The sequence below is a fragment of the Nestor notabilis genome, unplaced genomic scaffold (assembly GCF_000696875.1).
Source record: "Nestor notabilis isolate BGI_N333 unplaced genomic scaffold, ASM69687v1 scaffold11383, whole genome shotgun sequence".
NCBI lineage: Eukaryota > Metazoa > Chordata > Aves > Psittaciformes > Psittacidae > Nestor > Nestor notabilis.
This window is the reverse complement of record NW_009921505.1, coordinates 6,416-33,205: the sequence shown is the minus strand read 5'-3', so window position 1 is coordinate 33,205 and position 26,790 is coordinate 6,416. Positions and strand designations below refer to the sequence as shown.

The 26,790-nt window shown below is 38.1% G+C and overlaps 1 protein-coding gene across 1 annotated transcript; it reads right to left on the bottom strand.

The window, feature by feature from the left end:
• LARP4B (La ribonucleoprotein domain family, member 4B) lies at positions 1 to 25,686 on the bottom strand. The gene is made up of 16 exons (XM_010011193.1): positions 23,011 to 25,686; positions 21,371 to 21,518; positions 21,087 to 21,248; positions 18,776 to 18,857; positions 17,720 to 17,856; positions 16,130 to 16,233; positions 14,559 to 14,669; positions 14,010 to 14,063; positions 13,444 to 13,653; positions 10,360 to 10,466; positions 9,598 to 9,852; positions 8,045 to 8,090; positions 4,841 to 5,005; positions 1,697 to 1,821; positions 951 to 1,062; positions 1 to 397 (listed from the first exon to the last, which is right to left on the bottom strand). The coding sequence occupies exons 1-16, from the start codon at positions 25,684 to 25,686 to the stop codon at positions 116 to 118; spliced, it is 4,776 nt and encodes a 1,591-aa protein (XP_010009495.1). The 3' UTR covers positions 1 to 115.
• Positions 25,687 to 26,790: the final 1,104 nt, after the last annotated feature.

The window sequence follows — 26,790 nt, the reverse complement described above, 5'->3', positions numbered from 1 at the left end:
GCCTAGTATCACTGCAAGCTCCTAACCAGCAACTCATTCTCAGGTATCTTAGTGGGAACATGGGTTTAATTTGTGGGAAGCAGACCTCTTTTCAAATCCCCCCCAGGTGTTAGTTTCACTGAGGAGATTTTGGAGGGGTGCTCTGTTCTTTGTTTAAACGTTTGCCAACGGCTGGAGGGGACGATCTGCGTCCTGACTGTCTCCTCTGGTCTTTGGGTTGTCCAGGATGTGACTTTGCAGGAGGAGGTTCTCTGTTTTTCTCTATTGTTTCTGTGGGCTTTCTTTCTTCTTTCCCACATGCTACAGTGTTTGGCTTCTGTTCTTTCTGGGGTTGCAATGTAGGAGGATCCTTGGTTGTTCTCTGGCAAATTTCTGCATAACTAGGTTTTCGAAGTTCCTGTGAAATCAACAGCAAACAGGATAACAGAGTTAAACAAAGTATCCTGAGACAATGTAGTTTACTTTCACGAACAAAAAATATAGTCTTTGTCCCCAAAGACTGCTGCACTAAAATATGCAGACGAAGGCTGAAGTATAATGTTTACAGAAGCTGTACAGACAATAAGGTTCAAGGTAAAATGCAAAACAGTATGCCAGAAAAATGGGATACGGTGATAAGGCAAAGTATTTCTGATTCAAGCAAACTCTGAAACAGCTAAAAGATGATGAATACTCTGGTTGAAATATTAACATATGTATTCATACTTCTACCTCATACCAACAAGAAGAGAATTCTGGTAAAGACCTATGATTCACCAAGTTATCTTGAACACTTTTGCACTGTTAATTACATAACTGTACCATGCAAATAATCATGAGGCCACCAACACTCAAATTTAAGAATGCTGGGGTCACATGATTAAGCAACACTGGGTAGCAATGGAAGCAATTTTCAGTTAAATGCATCAAACTGGATCATTAAGAGAAAGTGAAGTAATAAGATCACTTACTATGGCAGCCCCATTGACTTGTACCGATTTACATGCAGTACTGAGTGTGGAAGAAGAAAGCCTTTCTGTACTCTGTGTCTCTTTCTGCGGTTTATCCACAACCTTGGAGTCCCTGTAAGCATCCAGTGGGAAGCAAGGCTCATGAAAAGTGAAGCTTCAGGATAGATGAATTATCTAATAATGGGTCTAAAACTTAGTATCCAAGTACGACTATAAGAAGTTACAGCTATAATTTGCCTAGCCCATTATGACTAGCTTACATTTAAAAACGCTACCAAATATTAAGAGATATTCCTGTGGAACTAGACACTACCTGTAATTTGTGACATTCTGATACCATTTGGTTATTCAATTATCTTGCTTTCATTACTCAAACACCTCAATTTTATTTGCAGGTTCCAGATAAAGTCTTACTGAAAACTTTAGTATATGGACAACGGTACTGCCCACAGGATTGTGGGTTTGCTCTTCGTACTTCACAGCTGTCTAAATACAAGGCAGTAAGGTATTCATTAAATACTTGCAGAGACTAAAACACAACTCTAAACTTTTGTCTGCTGAATTACTATTATGACTGAATCACTGTTCAGAAACTAAGTTTTATTGCCTTTACTACAAAATACAATAAAATATTATTTCATTCATTAAGATTTTAATAACTATGTACAGTGTTCTACCTAGCCTTCTGATGAAAGAAAATGCAAATGTGATTCAGAATAATTATAGCTGTCTAATTAAGTGCTTACTCAGAAGACTGGGGTGGCGAAGGAGACCTTTCAAACGTCCTGGGCAATGTAGAAGAAACTGGCAACACTGGCTCTCGAGGAATTCCCGACGGAATAGTGTTTGTACTTGCATCAACGTTAATGTTCTGAAGGAGTTAAAAAATAAAGGCAGAAAAGGGCAATCATAGTTTCCAATTAATATGGTTTGCCTGAAAATTAACACTATCAGGGAACAGTTTACAAGTTGATTTATAAAGGTAAATTAACTATAGGGAGATACATACAGAAGGATCCAACATATGTATTGCAACAAGTAAGTTTTCTCCTTTACAGTTATTTAGAAACACAGACAAATGAATCACACACTGTGGCTCCTTCCCAAGTTCAAAGCTTGGTTCCCTTTGGGACATACCTGGGTGACAAAATCACTTCTTTCACCCTGGGAATTTTGCACCTGCTGGTGACAAAGCAGGCTTTGTGCCTGGTCACATAACCACAGTTAGCCTATTAAGACAAGTCTCCTAGATTTATGCACTGTCTTCTTCAAAGCTCTAATTCTGCATCATCCCCATAGCTGGTGCTAAAACCCCTAAACTTAAAAAAGTTTTACAAACTGGGATATGACCATCATTTTAAAGTCCCTTTCTTATGCTATAATATGATTTGCTACCAAGCAAAAGAGGCTTTTTCCACAGCCCTGAAAAGATTCTGCTAGTGCCAAGTGATACCGCACTTCCAGATAAAGGCCAAATAGGTTCAAAAAACGCACACATGAATTTAAACGGCTGCAAAATGAGAAAGAAGATTTTTGCCTCTTGAAAAACATATTTCTGATATTTATAACCATTTTGTTTGTTTTAAAAATGTATTACTTCTGACCTGTCTGACTCCAGAACCAGAACAGATTCTGGTAAGCAGAAGGGAGAGCAACGGAAGACAACACAAGCACAGGAGGAAGATAGCCACCAGCCACCCCTTTCCACCAGCCCAGCCACCATTCAAAGGTCATAAAACATGATACTCCCGAGGTCACTGTTACAAGGGAAAATGGTATTTGATGACATTGTTTAAAATCAGGCGTCACAGATTACTGCAGTACATCTAAGACTAGTTTTACTCAAAGTAAAAGTAAAGCCATAAAAAATGGATTTTAGAAACAAAAGAACAGCTTCTGTGGTTTCACTCTAATAGTGCGTAGAAAGGCTTGTAATTGCAAATTGCTGAGTACTCTAGCCCAAGCCCATAAAAACTTGTAGGTACATGGTTAAGTATGAATAGCTTCAAGTCAAGCAGATATACAAGTGCTGTTCCTAGGCACAAAACACTCAGCCCCTGATCTGACAGTGCTGCAGTTTCCCAGTTGGAAAATGTGGCATGATACCTGCCATTCCCCAGAGCTACATCTAGAAGAGCACCACAAAGCAAAGCTGCTCAGGGAACAGTGTTGGAAATTAGACAACTTAAATTCACTTAAGTTTCTGTACACTGGACTTGCCCATCTCTAACTCAAGAGCAGCACTGTGTAACTACTTCAGCGCTTTGCAACCCTACACTGAGTGACATGAAAAAATTTTGATTTCAAGGTGAGAAGCAGCCTGTGTCCATGAGCAAGATTCTAGTATTAACTCAAACACCTTTGTAAAAGAACACAATCGCTCTTTGGAGCCAGTTTGCTGTTATCTTATTCCTTATTAACACAAACAAGGAAAGACGGTGCAACCCCCTTCTTCCAAACAATGGTACAGACTAACTCATACAAGCCAGAAAAAGATACTGGGAAATCAAAGGAAGCTTTTTAATGTGACAGTGGATTGCTATACCACAAAAACCTCAGTGCCTGACTGACTGCTTCTACAGAGGAGAAGTGCAAGTTCTTTACAATCACAGTGCAAAGCAAGTGCTAGATTTGTAATGGGAGGAGCAATGGGTTTTCAGCTGCGGTATCACTACCAAGAACTGGAATTATACTTAAAACCTGAAATAGGATAGTCAGAAAACACTTCAGAAATAACAGAGGTAAAATACTTAAAAATAGACCTCAGCCAAGAACAGGCTATAACCTGGAGTATTGGCTGACAGTACTCCAGATTAAACACTGCTCTTACCATGGCACTGTCCTGCACATTACCCCCCCCCTAAATGCAACTCTGGAATGTAGCTGTCCCTACTATCACTTACAAGAGACAGAATATATGGCTTGTCTGTGCAATCACTGCTTTGGGTGCAGGCTGCTCTGCTGCTTCCTCTTTCCTTTACCAACAAATACTCTCCCTACCCAGCTCTGATACACGGGCACCAAAGAAAACACTTCTGCAACAGACTAGTTGTAGAGATGAGACCCGAGAGAGATTTTGGTGTTTCAACAGGTGGCTTAGCACTGCTATATCCAGGGGTTATGTTCTTCAGTTGTGGTACACTTAGAAAAACACAAGTTAAACTAGAGCTAGCAAAAAAAGCCAATACTGACTTCCATAGCCTAAACTGTTCCATAGCACACAGGGTTATACAAGTCTTGCTGTAGGAGAACACACCATCACTCACAGATGGCATGGTAGAGACAGTTCTAAGAATGAAATCCATGAACAGCTACTGAACATTAATTTTCAACTGTATCTCTACTACATCTAGAAAGCAGTGGTTGCCAACTCATTCTGGTATATTTTTATATTTCCAAGCAGTAAGACAACGCTGGGATCCAGCTGGTTTTGGGAACAGTTCTTGTTCCAGCTATCATACCTAGTGTACTTAAGATTTTGTAGGCAGCTTCTTTATATTTCAGTGCTTAAAAGTTTGTCGCTTTCAAGTGTTTTATATAGAACTCAGAGACTGAATTTCAAACAGGAGGAAAATTTATCACATACTTTTCACCTGAGTCTATCAAAAAGCCTAAGGTAATTACGAACAGCAAAGAGCGTATTTTCTAATCTCTGCTATTAATATCTACTTACACTGGTGCTCATATTCCACACCATTTCAAAGAGAATACCCACCAACTTTTCAGATATAAGTGAAGACGGCAGTGGCACATCATTTGACAGCTGTTTTTAAAAGCACTTATGACCCATGTAAACCCACAAGTTTTTCTACGTATAAGCCACCAAATCAAAAAACAAGAAGTACGCAACGTTGTTTTTTCCCCAACAAAAGTGAACACTGGCTACTCACTCTTTCTTTTGTCGTTCCTATTACCACATTGGACAGTCTGTTTTCAAAAAGGTCTTCGGTCTTTAAATTGCCAGCAGCCCCAGGCAATGGAGGAAAGCTAGATAAACCCAATTCAAAGCTAGGAGATGGAGGTTTTGGGGGTGGTGGAGACTGTGTTTGGCCTCTCTGGAATAGAAATAACGTGTTGAGGTTACTGCACTGGATGACAGGAAAGACAGACGTGGGACTCTGAACTGTGTTTTGCATTTGATTTATTTCTGTGAAGCTCTAGAGAGGCCTCCCTCATCCCACCTCCCAAGAAAACCACACAGTACCAAGGAACAGAAGCTTTCATTTTCCACTGCTGCCCTTAAAATATTGAACTCTGAATACATAAGCATACTTAATTTCATATGCATAAGCTTTAATGATACTGGTATAGTAAGAAAAAGTCTTCTTGCTAACCCTTCCTTCAGGATAGATCTTAACACTGACACAGAAAGGGAAACGGACTGGTTTAGATACAATGATATAGCAGAAATACAAAGCCCATTTACGTGCAGTTGGTAACATCCTGAATGAAGGACAAGAGTCAAGAATCTTGACCACGTTCAGGTATATTAAGAAATGGGGGACAGCATGCCATGCATGTAATGTAGACAACAGCATTTTTCCTCTTTTTAATTTATATGGTCAACTTTGTAAAAATGCAAAGATAAGTGTCAGAACTACTTCTGAAACACGGAGATTTTTTCTTAATTAAATCTAAGAAGAAAAACAATGTCCCAGGTAGAAAACAAAAACATCAATAGGCTAAATGCAATTATTTTGCACTACAGACAGCAGTTCTGGAGTTAACAGTACCACAGTTAAAGATCACTTGTGAGGAGCACTTTTAAGGATTTGTAAAGCTGAATTCTATTTACACTGAAAAGTAAAATTCCTTTTGTAATATGCTATAAGTGAATTTACCAATTAACTTCATCTGTATCATGTAAACAAAGTAACTCATGACTATGCTCAGGCCTGTGCTGAAGTGATCTCTGCTGCAGAATACCAAATGCAAAGCAGTCTGAGACAATTCCTAATTTGAAAAGGGAAATACAGGCATACAGCAAGATGGTCTGAATATGAAAAGAATGCTTCTGGACAGAAAGCTGTTTATTACTTAACTTTTTTCCCCTCTTCCTCATGAAGAGCAATACCTACAAGACTACCCTTGAGGTCTCTTCACAAACTCTAGTTTATGTTGTAAGAAGTATGTGTCAAGAAGGAAGTAAGGAAAGAATAGAGACAAGAACAACTGCAACTCCTAGGACTGCTACTCACCCGGCGTTACGCCCCTGAAGAGTGCTAAAGCAATGGAGGCTGCAAACCTCCAAAACCAGAAGTCAGGTGACCTGTCAAAGGGTCTGAGAGAGACTACACTTATGCAGCTCAAACTGCAAGAGGAACAACCTTTTTGGTTTTGTGGGGCTTTGTTTTGACTTTTTTTAGTTAGTTTTTTTCTTTTTTCTGTCCCTGAATCATTCTTCAAATCGCAGCATTTAGTTTTCTTAAAGAGGACTAAAGTCCTTCAACAGATAATGCTTTTGTATGTTTTAAGTTATATGGATGAGTCCTGAAAAACCCAACATAAAGAGACAAGTACCATTAACCCCTTAAATTAGTGAGACGTGGGAGGACTTCAGTCAGTTTTGAGCTGCCAACTGCATAAAATTTCTCAAGTCAACTTGCATGACAAGTTGAGTAATTGGCTTATGTCTATAGCCAAAAAAGAAAAAAATTAAAGTCATCACTCCATTTGAATACAACTGGTCGTAGTTCAGGCCTAGGTACACTATCTAATCACACAAGAAATAGGATTGTGGATTCAATTATTTCCACATTCTAGAGAGGTCAAATGTTAATCTTTCAGATTACACTTCTTCCCAACAGCTCTCACCTCTGTTCAAGTTGCACTACTGGATAGTACAGGCTAAAGATTCATGGGTCAGAAGAGACTAAAAGGAACCTCGCTGCACAGGCTGCAATTAAAGCCTGGTGCTGAGAGAGGGGAACTGTGGGTCTGCAAAGAACTCAGGTCTAGCAGTTCTATATTCAAAATTAAAATAATCTGTATAGTCAGCTGAGTCAGAAGAGCCTCTCTAGTCAGTAAGAGGGTCCAAGGTAATTCTTTCACTCCAGCCACTGACATGCCTAACCTGTATACTTCCTTGTTCTTTCAAAGACAGAAAAAAATGTTGATAGGAAAACATCAAGCTAAAAGTTCAAGTAGCTTTGAAAGAGCAAAAGAAAGAAGTATTGAGAATCCTACATGTAATCTGTGAAACCTACTGGTAAGTCTGACAAGAACTAAAAGCAACTAAAGGGAAGGAACCACTTGTCATCTTATGCTTTCCAAACCTTAAAGCTCCTTTATCCAAGACCTGTCAGCCTACTCAACAGCAGGAGCCACAGATTCACAATGCAGCGATTCCAGACCTTTTTGAAAGTGTTATGGCTTTTGCAGTGGGGTCATTTTAATTTGAATTAGCAATTTTAATATGAATAAAAGAAATAATATGGTTCAACTTCATAAACATGCCATGCGTGGGAAAAAAATAATTGCAGAGAAGTGTCTGGTTTTCTCAAACCAAACTTTAAGTCCTACCGGAAAATTACATTTTGCTTTTCTTCTACACAACATCTAGTCCAGCCTTTTCAAGTATTACAGAATCAAGTACCAAGGCTATTTAGGTATTCACCTTGAATTCAAAACTGTAATCTTAGTATAACCTGGTACTCGGAAAGGCATTTAAGAAACAGAACTGACCGCTAAACTAACATTCTAGCTACATGACACATGGATCTATAACATGTTCAACATCTACACGAATGATAAGTATCAAGTGTTTTGAACTTCAGCTTAGCGGTATAGCTCGCCCTAAACGTGAACAGTGGCATGCTGACAAAGTAACACCTAAATGGAAATTTTTTGCTACTTTTTTTTTTTTTTTAAAGAGTAACTTTAACTTTTCCTCTGACTTCTGCATTAATGGACAATCTTCTCTAATACCCAAATGCAGTAAACTGATGTGACTTTAATGAGCTGCTGTCTTCAATCAACTGTGACATACAATTGCTTGTGCAGTGACTTACCTCACCTGCTACCCCACATAATATCCATACTATTGACTTGTTAACCTATTTTTAAGATAGATGAAAACGATCATGAACACTCACTGTAAACTTGTCCTCCCTTTTCTTTCGGTAGCCATATGAGTTTTTCCTGGGGAAAGAAAGCGGTTATTAGAACCTTGCCTATAAATGAATCTAAAGCGGCTGGTGAAAATGGGAGAAGTTAATTCAAATTGCTATTTCATCCGTCTTCACTCTAGACAGGTTATTAAAAAAATGTTTTGGGGAAAATTTTCCAGCAAGCTGTCATTAAAATGAACGTGTGGATCTTAATACAAGTCAGCGTAAGAATACAATGGTTACAAATAATGCCTTTGTTAAAAACATCTCAGTGCCGATTACATATAAGCTTTAGACAAAACCCTTCAATAGGCAAAGTAAAGGGTTTTCTTGTGGTTGGGTTGGGGTTTTCGTGAGGTTTTTTTTTATACCTATGTAACTTTTGAAATACAGATAATCACTTTCAATTGAGATAAAGCCCGTCCAGCAGCATTTTTAAATCTGCAATGCATTCTAACTCTGTTGCAATATATCTTCTAAGTTTGATTTTCACTGTTATTAATATATTCAATAACATAACTTCAGAATATAAATGTAAATTCTGGCTATTCCTGTACATTTTTGTAGTCTGTAGTTTGAAGAAACTTGTTTCCTAGGTTCTTAATCATACTTTCATCCATCAGTTATAACACAATTTGGTAAATTAGATTATAGAAAAGTATTGTAATCCTTGCACAAAATCCCCACTTAATTTTGTAATGATGCAATACAAGTTTAATATAGATCATCTGCAAAAGACTCAAGTTACCTTCCAATTTAGTAAGTCACTGAATATAATTTACTTGGAGACACAAACGCAGCCATCGTTCAAAGCTGCACAGTACTTTTATAAAGCACTTACTAGAACTGTACTGTATTGAAAAAATCCAAGATAAGCCTGCTAAATTCTAGCATTAATATAGGTGCTGCCAATATTCAGCTCCCTCAGTATGGGTTTTTATGTTTCTTTGTTTGCGTTTTTTTTTTTAGGTTGGGTTTTTGTTGGGGGGTGGGAGGGAGGTGTTGTATTGTGAGGGTTTTTTTAGGTGTTTGTGGTTTTGTTTTAAACTGCGTAACAATAGCCTTCTTAATGGCATATAATCTTTTTTCCTTCCTCTATACCAATCCATCATCTCTGTTGTAAATGTCTAATTTGGGCAAAATGCTGATCTTGAAACTGAAAAAATTAACACTGAGCACTGCTAGCACAATCTACACTGCTGAACAACGGAAAGGGCAGAACAGCTTCATTAAAGTTAAATAATATGCAAGATCTTTCTTACAACATATGAAGAAAGGACAGAGAATTGGATCTTACAGCTGTAAACTGTTCATTGGTTGCCCTTAATGATTTTCATTTGGTATGAAAGTCCACTCTGCATTTGTTCTATATTTAGCACTTTCTCTGAAGTAGTTTCCAAGATTTTAGTTTTGAGGTGAGACAGTCTCCGTTTAAAATACTAATGAGAACAGTACTAGTACCATACCTCTTCACTAGAAGCAGCAGTTTAGAAGCAGCAGCACCAGTTGTTCAGAGGACAACAAGAGAGTACGCTCACCTTCCTCTACCTAATCCAGGAGACGAGTCAACACTGGTCTGTTCCATCCGTCCAGTTCCCACTTCCCTCTTGGTATAACTCGTAGTAGCATTCTGCATCCGTGTCCTGTTTTGTCCCGGCTGCCGCGTCTGTGGACTCCTGACGCCATTGATTAAACGATCAGCAGAAAAGTCGAATATTGTAGGACTGCCTAGAAGCCCAGGTCCCCTCTCTGCACTGGGTATTGTATGTCGTATATGAGACTTGCTAGGATTCCTACAAATTCAAAAGTCATTTCAACATACGTACTATGAGATCTTCTGAGGACTAAGTCCATACACAGAATTCAGAAGAAGTAAGATCTTTAGTCCTTCATTGCATATTTCATTTATAAGAATGATAAATATTCATTTTAACAGGTCATGTGAATTACCCAAATTAACCTTTTCACTGTCTGTTTTCAACTATGGCTTTACTAAAAACTACTGGAAATCGAAAACACTGTACAAATAATCCTGCTGATCACATGCCATTATTCAGAATATTTCATCTGAATACCCTAAATCATGGAACAGACAAGTTCTCAGCTTTCAGACAGTCCACTTATATTTAGAAACAATACATCCACTAACAAGAGCAGCAGCATCTGTCCTATGGCCTCACTTTTGCACTAAGTCCAATTTCACAGGTATTTTCAGGTGTTACTAAAATAAGCAGATTAAATCCCCACATGCCAGATAATATAATCATGTGTGTATTATTAAAAAAAATAGTTGAACTTGCCTGTTCCTGGGAGGATATTGTCTGAGTGTAGTCAATGGAGAAGCAGCAGGCTTGAAGGTTGGAGATGTGAACCCATTGATGAATCCAGCATTTGGAAATGGTGTTACCTAAAGAATATATTGCATGCTTATATTTATAAACAAACTAAGTACTGTTTTTTGTTATCCACATATTTTATGACATTCTCTGCAGGGCAGTGCTTAAAAGACTGGCTCAAACAGCCAGAGAATGTGTCCAGTGCCTTGTAACCAACTATCAAAATGCCGATTTTTGAAAAAACAGCCACTGCATATATTGAAGTTCTGAAAATTTGTTAAAAGGATTGAAAAACATTGAGCCAAAATTCATGGCTGTAAGTAGTACAATGCTCCTCCTATTTCACACCATACTATGCATGACTTCAGAGTACAGAGATCCTGCTTTGTCAGAGAGTCTCTAACCTACAAAGCCTGTAATTACAATTTATATGTGAATCCCTCCCTAAATCCAAAAATCATTGGTTTAGTTCCTCATTCTACTTATCTTCCACGTGACACCTAATAAAGCCTAGAGAGTAAGTGGATGTTAAGTGGACATCTGATTCTTTTCACATCTTGCCAACTTATTTGAAGTGTGAATTACTGCCTTGTTGCACAAAGAAGCAACATTAACAAAAGATTCCGAGAGGTAGGTGCATATGAATGTCTTGTATTAACAAAGTATCTCAAAGTTTGAAACATGTTCATAGTACATGATTCTCCAACCTCACTAACACACTTTTCTCCAGTTTAATGTACAAACGAGTTTCATTTAGAAAACGTTCTTATGAGCAAGAGCAAATGCTTGCTTGGCCTCTCCCTGAAAATAACTAAAATGCAGAACAGTAAGACTTTTGTGTAGCACTCTTTTTATACTTATAAAATCATGAGAAACAGCTGGGATTAAGACTGTTTCCTATAAAGGTATCTTTAAGCTTGTCCAACCTTTCTTTCAAAAGGTAAAGTAAATCACTAACCAATGGAAAATAAAATTTAACACCAAAGCTGTCAGGCTAAGCTACTGACAGCCTAACCTAGCAAAAACGCTACCTCAGGCTCAAAAAAAATGGCCATTAGGAGTTTAATAAAGCTATTTTAGGAACAAAGTTTCATCAAAATACTGCTTTGAAGTGCTTTCTGCTTTAACAGTTAAGAACTTGAACACTAAAATTCAAAGCTAGTGAGCAACTACTGAACCTAATGAGAAGACATTGAACATACTAAAGGAAAACAAATAGGACAAACTAGATCTTTCCTCAAATACTATTAAAGACTTGATGAAGAAGTAGGTAGTTATAGAATTTTGATGACATGTGTTGCTACATTCTAGTTTCAGAACTAAAACTGTATGACCACGTTACTGGGTGTTATTTAATCTCAAATTAGAGATGAAACACAGAACAGTTAGCGTTTAAGTCAAAGCAGAACACGAAAGTAACTTCTATCTTTGCACACAAGTATACATACAAAGTGCAACTCTGTCTCATAAGAATTATTCCTGTGTCATTGTTCATCATGGTCCCTGTTCTCTCAAGTAGTTTCTATTCAAACATAGCTCTTCCTATAAAAGGTTCAAGCAGCATCCTATTACATTAATGTACACAAAATGCAGCTAACCAATGACAATAAGCTGCAAAACAGTGTGAGACAAAGCTTTGCTAGTTAGTTTTCTGGTTTTACTAAGAAAGGCATGAGACCTTTAATGCTGGCAAACTTGTAATGTCTTCCCCTAAGGGCCAGGACTAGTAAGCTTTCTGGAATACAAAAAGTTCAACGATGATGTAAGGCAGATACATGCTAAGCTGTGCTTGAACCTGTAGCCAATTAATCTACATCAGTGCCACCCAAATACTTTACTAACCCATAGCAAGATTGTGCAATAGTCAGTCTTGTTTATCCTAAGGAAGAATCACATTCATCGCTGCTTAATAAGGTTGCTTTCTCCTGGAATAACATTGCTCACTACACAACCTTGTCTCCCCCACATTCTTCATTCCCTTTAAAAGCCTTCCTCTGCAAAGGCTCTGGCTACCTTCTGTGTGTGTGTGTGAAGTGTTTAACACACCAACTTTTTAATTAGCTTGCTGTTCAGTACACAGGAAGTTTGTTCAAGGACACTTTAATCCTCTGCCAAAAAAAAACCTCTAAAAAGCTTCTAATTTTGAGTGTTGCTACCCTAGTTCTTTAGCCCTGAGGAAAGAGGCATTTTCAGAGGGGAAAAAGAGGTTCCACACAGGACAACTTTAGACTCCCAGTCATTACAGAAAACTATATTCATGAGAGTTTTGTAGGGTAACAAAGGCTGACTAAAAAAGGGGCCAAGGCAATTCCAACGGGACTATCACAGAGGAGAACACAGAAGCAGCACTGCAGGATGCAGCTGACGTCCCATTAGAGTGTATAAGGACCTACTGCTAGTAAGGCTCTAAACTTACCTGATCTCTAAGGCGTACCAATAGTCCCTTTAAAAAATGTTTCTAAAATTAAGCAAAAATGATTTTTTTTTTAATTGCCAAAAAAAGATATTACTTTTGCACAGAAAATGTTTTGCTTAAAGGACATGCCAAATAGGGTAACTCAACATGTTAACCTAGAACCTATTTTCCTCCTGGAAGATCAAAATACTAAGTTATGCTTATTCATCAGATACTGTTAAGTTTATACAGCACATACAGGAATTGCTTTTCCTGGTATTCATGTACATATTCTGAAGATCTAATTTCTGAAGAGGCTTTTAACCTTTACTAAAAGTAGTCTGTAGTGAAGATTTCTTTTGCTAATGGTTAATTAATAAGCTTTACTAAAGAACTGCCTCAAAACCTAAAAGGTTAAATAAAAAATTAAAAAAAAAAATAAATCAAATGCAGTCCAAGACCAGATATGATTTTCAAATCCTTCAATCTTGTACACCATAAGAACTTTGAAGAACTGTTTTTCAAGAAGAATCAGTATCTTCAACTCCTCTATTCCGGATGCATTCATTTCCTACACCTCAAGACTTCAGAACTAAATAAGAAAATAGAAAACTTTAAAAAGAATGCAACTGTTTCATAATCAAGAGACTTACCAATGAAGGGTCAAGGTAGCTGTGGGTGGCTGACCAGGCCTGTGGACCAATTAAGCTGTACAATGGAAACTGCTGATGGGGACTGTATACTGGAGGTAAGTAAAAGGATGTTGTGTAACGCTGCTGCGTGTAGAGGTTCATATCCAGAGGTCTATATCCATTCTTTGGCAAAAAAGTGTTTATAGCTATTGCCTTTGCTTTTATCCTTGCCTGCAAAGGAGATTGGATTAATTATTACAGCAGCCTTTCAAATTAAATCAGGATAGTTCAAACTAGCATCTCTCAAGCTTTTACTGGACACTTTGTCAGTCACTGCTTTCTCCTTCAAGAAAGGCAGGAACAGCTGAATGCTTCCCTGCTGGCCTAATGCGGGGACAGATACACTGCTGCCAGAGAGGAGAAAAAGTAGTAAAATGGTACGTGCTACATTTTAAAACCCATCGTCTGGTCAAATGGCTGCTGAGATCAGACCACAAATTTGTATTAGAAAACACAGGGAGCCTCCCACCTCCAAACCAGAACATATACACACATGCACCTCAAAAAAATCATAAAGCTCTATTTACCTTAATCGGTTTTCCTTGGAAAGTTTTCACTTCTTCTCTAAGATATCTGTAAGCCTTTAAAAAAATTATAAAGTTTGTCAAGTATAATTTAAACAAAGGAAACTTAAGTTTTGACAGGCTAATCCTGACAATAATTCTTGAAGTGCTTGCCAATGTTAAAACTATAGAAACCTGTAATATGTAATCTGTATTCAGCAAGATTTAAGTTACCGCTGCAGAAGTGCTTCAGTAGCAGCAAAACAAGGTCTTAATTCTTATCTTTGAAACATTTCAATCTGTCATCCAAAATACCAATGTCCTTAGTACAAAAAATTATAGCTTTGGCCAGGAAGCCAGGATACGCAAACAAGATAAAACTCTTACAGGGTATTTAATAGTACTGATAAGTGGATATTAGCTAAGGGGAAGCATTACTGGATTTAGAGGTTTAGGTATTTTTTTCTTTAAATTGTTACATGGTTATAATACACTTCACATCTTGTCAATCCACCCTCATCCCACCCTTGCCTACTCTTGTATTTTAAACTGCTTCAAAAAAAATAGCGTTACCTGCTGTGCATCGGCTTCTGATTCAAATGTAATAAACCAATTGTCATTGTAGGCAAACTCACAGTTAATAAACCTAGGCAAATTATCTCCTTTGAAAAGTGCTTCAACCTCCTAAGAAAAGTGGTTTTGATAAGAAGGGAGAGAAAGGGATGGGAGGGAAAAAAAAAAAATTAATAGACAGAAGAAAACATCAACTTAAAAGTACAGAACTCCGGAACTCCAGTAAGAAAAATAAAAAGCTTTCAGGCTTACAAAACAGAACTGAGAACACTTCAGAACACCTGCAGTAAGTAGTGTTAGTTCTCTCCAATCTCCCCACTAACTAGAAGAAATTCAAACAAGTGTTGTCTAAGGCTATGCTGCAAGTAGAAGTAGCCTGCTCCTTTAAATCAGAGGAGAGAATCTATTTTGGCCACAGAAAAACACTTGAATTGGGCATCAACTGCCAATAAATGTCTATTTCTCCCTTGTCCCCAAAACCACTGAGCCACATGAAAACCTGTGCACGCTGCATGGGGTAGAAGAACCACCCTCTTCCCCAGAAACATGGAAATACATTTTAACTCAAGTGTCTACAGATTAATATATATGAAACAGTGCTTACATTATCTCAAAAACAATCAGCTAGGTTCCACAGAAAAAAACCCAACACATCTTGGACTTATTTGTTTTAATCCATTTGCATACTATTTTTGTCACAGAGTTGAGGTGAGTAGCATCAAAAAGCAATGCAATTAGAGAAGCCTTAGAGTAAACACTTCCAGTGTAGCATGGTCAGGCTTTATTTAAGCAGAAACTTATCCCATTAAATCTGGTCAGTTAAGCCTAGATTTTCCAGTCTGGCAAAGTTATACTCATAACATATAAAATACTTCACTTCAGACCACCTCTTCTGAAAATAAAGACTGCTCCGAATTTTGCTGTTGTTAAGCATTTAAGAGCACCCAGTGCTAACATGTCCAACCTGACAAAGTGACGACAAAAGAAAACCATTGTTTTCTAGTCTTTCCATTAGACGTCGTCCCGGCTACATCAGAGTTGCACTGAGTACCTTTCAAAGAATCAATTTGCCTACTCTCATACTCTCATTCCACAAGCCAGTGGAGATCCTTAGTGACTTCCTGACAACTCTCTCCTCAGTGTTACAGAAATATTTGCAAAGCTTTAAGTACTCTACCCTAACAAGCTCCAAGGTGCAACAGTGGCATTTTCCATTCTAAGACTTATCCTCCCTTCATCTTCATTTGCCATTTATCCAAGGAGCTGTGCACTAAGAGCATATGGATAAGTCAGAGTCCAAGAAAATTAAGTTATCTCTACCTAGGACAGCATTCAGTTTTTCAGACCTCTTCAGAGCTACAAGGTTTTACCATGGCTTTCCTATAAGCAACAAGCTTCTATCAAATACGTTTATTATCAACACACATGCAATAAATTAGCATTTAGAAATGGTGTTAGAAACTAACTAACAACGTATTAAGAAAATGTGATATGCTTATTGAAATCTGGAAGAAATCTAACTTCCAAATCCTAAGGGTAAAGCATTCTTTACTAAAGAATTAAATACTTACTTCAATAGGGGTAGATTCAGGTACTTCACGTAAAATCACAATACAACGATTCTGATTTGGCCTAACTTTTTCTCCCTTCTCATCCACTTGGACTAAAGGCAATGCTAAAGAGAGAAAAGACAAAAATGTATTTTAGCAATCAGCAACTATAGGTTTGCACACTGAGAGACTCTTCCTTCACTGTTGGTGGGTCTGTGTTTGCATCAACATGGGTTTTTTGTTCCCAAGACTTGAGACCCATCGGTGCTGGTAAGGACAGAGGTGAAGAAAGTCTTGACAACCTCTGCCTTTTCAGCATTGATGGTGACTGACTCACCTCTCCTGTTCAACAGCTGGCCAACGTTTTCCTATGTTTCTGCTTGTTGTTTAAATATCTGAAGAACCCTTTCTTGTAGTTTTTGACATTTCTGGCCAATTTCAATGAGCTTGTGCTTTCCTAACTGCACAATTGCACACCATGGCAATGCCCTTACCTTGTAGCTCTCAACAGGTATTTGTCCACTTTTCCATCTCTGGTATGCTTCTGTTTTGGTTTTGAGCTGACTCAAAGTTCACAGTTAAGCCAAGAGAGTCTCTCACTCCACCAAGTTCCCCTGCGTTTAAAGGGGATGAGCTGTTTCTGTGCTTCCATCAGAGAGCTCTTGAAAAACTCCTAGTACTTGCTAGCTCCTTTATCCTCTGTGGAAGCTTCCCATGGAATCTCTCCCAACTGAGGTCTGAGCAAGCCAGAGTTTGTTCTTCTAACATCTAAAAAAACCTTTGTCTTAGTCCTAACCTTCAGTGTGCTCAGCCAGATCCCCACAATGTTATGATCGCTGCGGCCAATGCTATCACTGAGATATTACGAAGCAGGTTTTCTTGGTTTGTGAGTAGCAAGTGCAGCAGGGCCTCAATCCTGACTGGCACATCTAACATTTGTATGAGGAGGCAGTCCTCTGCTCACTCCAAGGACTGATGCATGACATGTGAGCTGCTGTATTGTTCTTCCAACAAATGTCTGGGTATTTGAAGTCACCCATAAGAACCAGGTTCTGTTGAACCAAAGCCCGCTTAAGTGACCCAAATAATGCTTCACTGGACTTATCTCAGTTTGGAGGTTAGTCGCAGATTCCTACTCTAAGATCTCCTTTGGATACAACCCCTCTGATCTTGACCTAGAGACATTCGGTAGGGCTTCCACAATTGCCATAGCTGACTTCTAAACATTCAAGATTCTCCTTAACATAGAGCACAACTCCTTCCTTCTGTTCTTCCCTGCCTTGTCTTTATGAAACAGCCTACAGCCACCCATTGCAATCCTCCAGTGATGTGGGTTGTGCCACCACATCCCACAATTTAAACTCACATCATCCTCATTTACACAGTTCATTACTCAATACCTCAAATGTGAAGTAGCTTTGATAAAACTGCAGTCCTGCAATTGTGATGGTATAAACTGAAAGGTGCTTGCTCTACTTAATACTTTACAGAAAAAGGGAAGCATTTTATTACAATACACTAAAAAAGAAAGAGAGACTGAAAATCCAGATTAACAGTCCTACAGCAATAACCAAAATGCTTTCTAGCATCAAGGGATTGATTTTTACTTACATCTCAGCACTTCAACAATCAAATCCATATCAGTACTGAGTTTCTTGACATGATCAAGGTTTGCTACTGTCATTATTGGCACATACTGATCACTGTCCATCTGTGATATAAGATACATGTCACTGGCAAGATTTTCTCTGTTGAGAGAAAAAAAGGGAAGTCACAGATGTAACTTTTGCCAACGAACTTGAAACAAAACCTCACATAGAAGGCAGATTCCTACACTGAATTTTGTATTCAGCATTTTCACCAACTCCCCGGTCTACCTATATAGTTCACTTCCCAGAAAACATGAAAATGTCTTTATTTTTCCTTCATACATCTTCCTGTTCAGGCAGCACATTAGCCCCACGAGCACATAATATTGTTAAGCTTATTACTTTAAATGACCACTGACTAACTGGCTGTGCAGGAGTATACAGATTAGAAATTGTTCTAAGTTATTAAGGCATCTGTTTAGGATGCTTTTATCAAGACACAAGCACTGAGAATAATTATGTACAAGTAAACTACTTTGATGATGTTGCATCAGTCTATACTGGAATGTGTATGATTCAGAGCCATTTATTGTTTTTGTGGGTTTTGGTGGTTTGTTTGTTGTCATTTTGTTGCTGTTTTTTTTTTTAATTGATCCTTAACTTACAATATAAAGGGATCTATAGATGCACATACAAAAATCCTGCTTTTTGTATCAATGCAAATTCTAATATTATTAGCTTAAAAGCTTAACAAATGTCTTAAGTTTGATGCAGTTTTAATTTGCATCAAAAAACATTAGTAGCAGTCATAAAAATTCACCTGATCTGTAACTGTTTATAAATAACCTCACTTTAAAACAATGTATTTGCTAGTTTAGGTTTTAAGGCCAGAAGTTTCATGTAGGATTTAAGAGCTATATCATACAGTACTCTGGAATTTGCGTGTTAATTCCCCCAAATTCTCATCCTTTCCGCTCAGTTTTTAAGTGACAACTGAGAAACTATAAACATACATCCCAAGTTAGGTATTGATCTTGTTAGTTATCCTCCAGTTTGCTACATTTAGGTGAATACATACCTAGATAAACAGAATTCCAATGTTTTTTTCAGTAATTCTCGTAAATCTTCCTGACCTTCTGGCTGCAACTGTTCATTTCCACCTAATAATTAAAATACTTAAATTTAGTGCTGCTTTGTTACACATTATGTATTTTAATCAAGACATCATATCTATTAGTGGTTGTATAACCAACAACAAGCTTTCAAATTCCATAAGTGTTCACTGTGTATTAGTTTACCACCCACTAAAATTGCACAGGAATACTTTTCATTTAAGGCATTACAGAAAAACCATGCTTGACTTCACTTGTAAGCTTTTGCTCTCCAAATACATAAAAATCTGAAGCAGCTTTAGAAAAGCAGCTACAAACATCTCAAAGTAAATACTGAGCTAATTATATCTGTCTTCCAGTCTTAGGAAATTAACCTCTTTCTAGCTGACTAAACCCTAACTAATACATCTGACCAATACAGCATGTGAGTGATGTTACGGAGAACTTCGCATTTCTGGCCTCACTCTAAATTCCCAACATGCTAACTCAGAAGAAGGAGTTTCAAAACCATTACTATTAAATATCTGCATATATAGAATCATAGAACAGTTAGGGTTGGAAAGGACCTTAAGATCATATAGTCCAACCCCTCTGCCATGGGCAGGGACACCTCCCACTAGACCATGTCGTCCAAGGCTCTGTCCAACCTGGCCTTGAACACTGCCAGGGATGGAGCATTTACCACTTCTCTGGCCAACCTGTTCCAGTCCCTCACCACCCTCACAGTATAGAGCCTCTTCCTTGTACCTAACCTGAACTTCCCCTGTTTAAGTTTAAACCCATTTCCCCTTGTCTTATCACTACAGTCCTTGATGAGAAGTCCCTTCCCAGCACCCTTAAAGGCCCCCTTCAGATGCTGGAAGGCTGCTGGAAGGTCTCCACGCAGCCTTCTCTTCTCCAGGCTGAACAGCCCCAACTTTTTCAGCCTGTCTTCATCTGGGAGGTGCTCCAGCCCTCTTATCCTCATGGCCCTCCTCTGGACTTGCTCCAACAGCTCCATGTCCTTTTTATGTTGAGGACACCAGAACTGTACACAATACTCCAAGGGAGGTCTCACAAGAGCAGAGTAGAGGGGCAGGATCACCTCTTATGACCTGCTGGTCATGTTCCTTTTGATGCAGCCCAGGATACAGTTGGCTTTCTGGGCTGTGAGTGCACACTGAAGCTAGCTCATATCCAATCACTTAACTACAGATGTATGATCAATTAATCTCTTGGTTAAGAAGGAATAATTATTTTTTTCTTATACCTGGAAGTTTCAAAATCATCACGTGGAAAAAACTAATTTCATGTCCATTTTAGTTTAGACCCAATACACTACAGTAAATTGAGAGTAAGCTAATTCTGTCAGTGGGAGAACTGTTTGAAGATCAGAAGTTTAGTGTGGCTTTTACAGATTTATAAAACATTTAGTAACATGTTACATAAATGCAAGTTAGGTTTGGGGCTTTTTTGGGTTGTTTTTTTTTTTTGTTTTGTTATTTCACACCAACTGTTACACTCTATACCCTTCCCTTCTTCAGTAACTTTTATCCTTTTCTTCAGTTCTCCTTAGCCTTTCTTCTTCCTATAGCAACTTCTAATTTTCTCCCATCGTTTTGTCCTTCCTGGGTTCTATTCTGATGTAGATAATGCAAACACCTGAGAAGTACACATATCATGTACTAACCATTATTTCCCTTCCCCATCTCCTCTTTCTTTCTTGCCTAAAACCTAGCAAAGATTCATAGTTATATGAATTTATATTGGTATAAACTACAGCTACCAACAGTTGCACTGAAGAAAAATAATGGAAATTAATTAAAACAGAATGCAAAGAATTTAGACTAAATTATTGCTTATTCTACCATTCTAAGTACAATACTGATCTTTCAACACATTAACATTACTGCTTGAGACACAAATGATACATGAATTTCACCTCAGTTCCTGACCCAACTAGAAGCATGCAACTTGAATGTACATGTCTACCCCAGGGACCTGCATTCAGAATAACATTTCAGAAAACAATACTCAGTTATATCCAGAACTTGTAATCAATTCTGTGCTGAGGCCTATACTCAAACAGGAGACTGGTTTCCAAATATGTCTAAGCCTGAGAGCAAGAGACAATTTTCTGCAGTTCGTTTGCACAGCAACAACTAAAGTGGTATAGCTTTTTTTGGTGGGTTTTCTGTGTATTTTTAGGTTGTTTGTTTGTTTGAATGGATGCTCACTGTTCAAATCAACATTAGCTTTTTTAAAACCAAGTCCAAGCAGATGTTAGCTTTCTCTTACCTGTCTGGGTGGCTTCATGCATAGACTCATACTCAGAATGATCGAGAGCCAAAGGGTTCATATCTGTCTGGTCTGACACTGAAACAACTGGTGATGGCTCCTGCAGCTCTGTCAGCACTGCATTCTGATGCTTTTTGTCACCATCACCACTGGCATCCAGTTCTGCAGCAGAGATGACACACACGCTCAGAAAGCATTCCTTCTAATCACAGTATCATCATAGTTAAAACTAAGTCTGAGTTTCACCCTTTGCTTGAGCAACAGCTAGAAACTTTTATTCATACCTTCTTTACAAGAGTCTGGAGGTTGGTCAGGTATTTCTTCCCACGTTTTGCTCACACTACCATCAGTGGCACCACTCGCTTCCAAGTGTAACATATGATTTCCCCACACCTTTGCATTGGGGTTTAACTCAGAAACCTTGGTTGACTCCTACAGAAAGAAATTTCTTTGATTATGCACTTTGTGGATGCACAGCACACACATCTGTGTATACACCTGTACAGTTTCAAGCAACAGTATCAAATGTGCTACTCAAGATTGTATTGTCACGTTTTTTTCCACATCTGAATATATTAACAGAATTGCAATCCCATAATCATTTTGGGTACAAACACAATTTAATTATGCAGCACAGAATTCAATTCCGTGGTAAAGAACCACCAGAAAAGGACAGCCAAGGAAACTACAACAAGCGTTTCATTCTTTGCCTTTGACAGACCAACTCAATCTGTACTTGCCCTAGACTTCTGGTAGTTCTCTGACATACATGTTAACACGATGTTTACTATATTATCATGGTATCTGTTTCTGTGAAATAACATAAAATAATTAGGAAAATGTAAGAGCACAGGATTTGGGTTGTTGGTTTTTTGTTTTTCTTCTGGACTTATATAAGCATGTAAGCATTATGAAAAACTGGAAGCAATGAGATGTGTGTGACAACTTCTGTCATGACTTCAAGAGGGAAAACCAGCATTAACAAAAATTTAGGTAAGTTTTCCCCTAGGCAGGACAAATAGAATCAATTACCAGATCCAGTTAAGTCATCTTAGGCCAGTCTCCTTTAACCTGGATTGGAAATGGACACATTTAATGGTCATATATAACCATTATATAAATGGTTATATTTGTCCTTCAGAGAGATTGCTCTCTGCCGTGCCAAGATCTACAATACTTTTTTTGATAGTAACATGAGACACTTTTCTCTTGTTTTGCTAATGTTTGAGCAAAGCACATTAAGTTATTCCATACCCAGAGTATCTTTTTTAATATGATTATTACACCTAGAAAGAGTATTACTCATAAGAACACATATTAAAATTTGCTTTGTGAATTTAAGGATGCTAGGAACATTACAGAGTTTAAGGCTGGCACTCAAAAACTCCACAAAGCTTTATTTTGAAACACATGCACTCAAATACTCACTATCATAGTGCACAGAAAACACATCCAGAAGGTAAAATATTTAAAGACTATCAAATTAAATACATCTACTGGAATGATAGAGAAAAGACTTATAAAAAGATGGAAGTGTTCAAACACTACGACTTTAACATTTCTTCCTGTATGAAGGTAAAGAACACTATTAACAGTTTGTAGAAAATCTCCCTTCCATATACTGAAGTTTTAATCTCAAGTTCAACTAGAATTGAGAATCTGCAATCAAAATACTTTGCCCAATGTTTAAACTTTCACACAAGGTAAACAGAACCAAAAAGAAAAAAAAAGTATCAATATTCAGCAACTTTTTAAGACACTACATTCTCTATAGAATTCGTTTTGCTAAAGAGAGAGCAGTCAGCTTCAGGACAAAACAACATGTTATATTTAACTATAATGAAACCACAATTTGTCTTGACTTATGCAAATTCATAGTTTCAGCTTTAAGCTAAACATCAAATTAATTCTGCAGAATACTTACAAATTCATCTTTATCTTGCCTTCCCCAAGTAGCAACATTTTCTGGTGCTAGCAGCTGATATGGGTATCTTCCTACTGCATATGAAGCTCCTCTTAAGTCTTCAGGTTCATTCTGGAAGCTTTCACTAACTATACACAGTCTGTCATTCTTCATGGTATTGTTAGAAATTGCATTATCGCATAAAAAGCCCATCAGATATTCACCATTACCAGCAATAAGGGTGTCAGAAAATAACTGATTTGTCCAGTCAGCATTGCCAGTCTGAAGACTGATGAAATGTGACCATATTTCAACGTGGGGATTTTGTCTGGCCAGTTCATAGCAGTGCTCTTGGTCACTTGGTGTATCTTCCATCAGATCTAATACACACAGCTCATTGCCTCGCTGAAATGTTGAGGCACCAGGTGAGGCCCTATGTATTTCATAGGAAGGAGTAGCAGCGTATTTGTCTACCTGCTCTGGGTCAACAAAAACTCCAAACTCTTTGTTTGAGAAAATCTTGTGATCTGACTGCATCTGTTCCCAACCTGCAGTCAAGTCATTGATTTGAGTATTTAATATGTAACTGGTGCTTTTCAGTTCAGTAGTCTTGGATTCTAACTGCTTTAAATTCCCCGTGGTAAAAGCTTCTAGATTCCCAGTTGACGTACTAAAACCAGCGAGGTTCTCCTCCTTTGAGTGGATGCTGACACAGTGTTCTACTTCACCATGCCGCAGATTACACTCACTTACATCACACACACTGTTTTCATGAGTCTCTGATTCTACTTCAGTAAAAGGCCCAACAGGAACTTGGGTGTTCCCAACCTCTGGCTCTGGAGTGGCACAGTGACATAACTCAGGCTCTTCTACTGGTTTATCACACACATGACAACATGCATCTTGACACAATGAAGGTAAACTATTATGGGCTTTATGTAAGAGATTCACAGCATCTTCTTGATTTTTAGTGTCTATCAAGTTTACACTCTTGTACCTACAGCTGTCCAAAGCCGAAGGTACAGCGGAGTTAGAATAAGTATTCTGATCGTGAGTTAAGCCTTTATTGCAATTTAAGATGGTTTTATCACGATCACTAATATTAGCATCCAAATTCTGTTTTACATTTTCAGCCTTGTTACCAACTATCTCATTCAGGTGAGCTTCAAATTTTATCTGTTTTATAGATTCTACTACATCCCCAGCTATTTCGCCTAAATCAGTCCCTGCATTCCACTGATTCTCCACTGTGTGGAAAGAATATGTATCCTGTTGCTCATCTTGTCTACAGTTCATGTCAGTTTTAATCATACCCTCATGTTCCACAGACACAGAGGAGAAGCTGGTTTTGCTATCTGAATTTGAATATTTGCATAGTTTATTCCCTGGTGGCTCTTGTGAAATCTGAGATTCTAGGCTGTTTTCCTTTAGGAACATTTCATCTGTGCCTGTGTTATGTAGCTCACAAGATGTCAAACTGCCATCACTTACCCATGATGGAGCTCCGCTCAAGCTACTAGCTTCCTCAAGCACGTTACCTTTTAGCTCAGCGATACTCACAAAAACATCTTCCTCCATGCCACTATGGTTTGCAGCTTCTACTGATGTCTTGCTTTCAGTGCAACCCTTAATTTGAGTTTGAAAATCAGAACTTTCTTCCAGGTTTTCATGTATTTCAATCATATTCAAAGCTTCACAGCTATGCAAAACTGTACCTGTGCATTTCTCTTTATCTTTCAAGTATTCTTCCAAAACACTGTGATGTTCATGAGAGTCAGATGCAAGCACCTGGCCATGACCAGATGTTCTTTGAAATGTTCTCTTTTCCACATTCACTTCACTTTCTGGCTTTAGGAAGTAGCCTTCTTCAGCAAGCTTTTCTACATGTTGACTCACCAAAAAAGAGTCATTGTCCGTTTCATGTAACTCCAATGATAATTTAAAGTTACCCCTCATGTTATCTGCCACCTGTTTAGTATTTATTTCCCTTACAACACTTGAGGAATGCCTACTTAAACCAAATGGTAGTATGTCAGAACCATGACTTTCCTCATTTTTTCCTGAATTACATACTCCAGTGTTTAATGATACACTGGAATCACCATGTTTTGCATTTTCTGAATTAGGGCTGCATCGGTCCTCTTCGGCAGCATTCACAAATTTTACAGAATCACAAGTGCTGTGGAGTGATTCATTCCAACTGACAGCATGACCTCTTGTATACAACTCCTGTTGATTCTCAGGGATGACTTCATCAAATACTTTCACTCTTAAGCCATCTTTTACTGTACTGTCAGTATTTAACCCATGCACCTGACTCCTGTTAGCCAATAAGTTATCATAAGAAGATCGGATGTCTGTGCTACGATATTCCTTTGCTTCCTTTTCCTGTATGCTTGACCTATCCAATCTTTTATACTCAAACAGTTCTTTCTGTGAATTAAACTTTGGTTCCACTTGTGTCGACTGCTGCACTGGAAATTCTTCCCCAGTGTCTAGAGGTTGTGCCATGCTGCACATTCCTTCATCAGTAACAGCTGAGTTATCTATGTCTGCTGCAGTCTCTCCATGCACAGTAGCTGGCACCTCTTCAGCCCCTTTCAGATCTTCAGCATCTACAACACAAATACTGTAAAACTCCCTATCTTTTGTATTTTGTCTGTTGTCTACATCAAGATAGGAAAATGTTGGAGACATCTCTCTATATGAAGTTGAAACTTTTTGTAAGCTGTCACTCTTGCAGTCTTTAACTGTTGTTTCATTCTGCCCTGAATAGTCACATGGAACTGCATAATCCCCCTGAAAATTCCTATTTAAGGAAATTTCACTCTGTAAACCTTTGTCTATGATGCCTGGTACATGCAAAGTAGAAATATGATCAAACAAGCAATGCTCTTCTGCAGCTACATTTCCATTATTAATATTACTATTAATATTTTCTATATAGTTCAGATGCTGACCTTTAGCACTGTCACTTTTTTTAGATGCTCTTTTTTGAACTACCCTATCCTTTTTTTCTTCAGTTTTCTGTAGATTTGCATATGTACCAGAGACCTTCAGGAGGTGACTAAAGGAATTAAAGAAGCTAAAAGGTCTGTCATACGTTCTCCTAGAGCTCTCACAAGGAGTATTCTCCATGCTTTTGTATGACGGATATTTCGCTTTTCTATCCCAGAACCCAAATGTAGAATTTGACGCTGCGCAATCATCACTACGAACATGTTCAATGCCGACTACTGCAGCTGCCCCGTTAGCCGTCCTTCCCCCTGTCTGCAGATCTTGGCTTCCCACAGTTCTTAAAATTGAAGATAAAGTTTTACTTATCCTTGACTTTGGTGCTTCCTCTTCCACGGATTTTTGTAACAAGCTGGTTTTCTCCTCATTTGTGCTGTTACTCAATTCTTTACTGAAGCAGCAACCCATGTTTAAAAAGTGGTGTCAAAGGCGTGTTCTCATTGCAAATCACCTTCCTCTATACACTAAACTAACTTTCTACTGCTACTGAGGAGACAAGCCAACACCCAGCTGCCAAAAATAGCGCTTTAGAACCATGCCGAGGTTCATATGTCATTGCCACTCAAAGTCCAAATCCCAGTTGCTGAGCAATGTTTTGGTATTTCATCATATGCACTGTAATATTCAAGCCAAATAATTCTAATGAGATTACAGTCTGTTTACAACTATTACCAAGTCTTAAGAACTTCCATTGTTTAATTTCCTGAAAAGTTTCCTTCATCCAAATCATTAGAATATTTAAATGAGATCTTTCACAATGTCCGTGTGTGCCAAAAACCTGCTCAC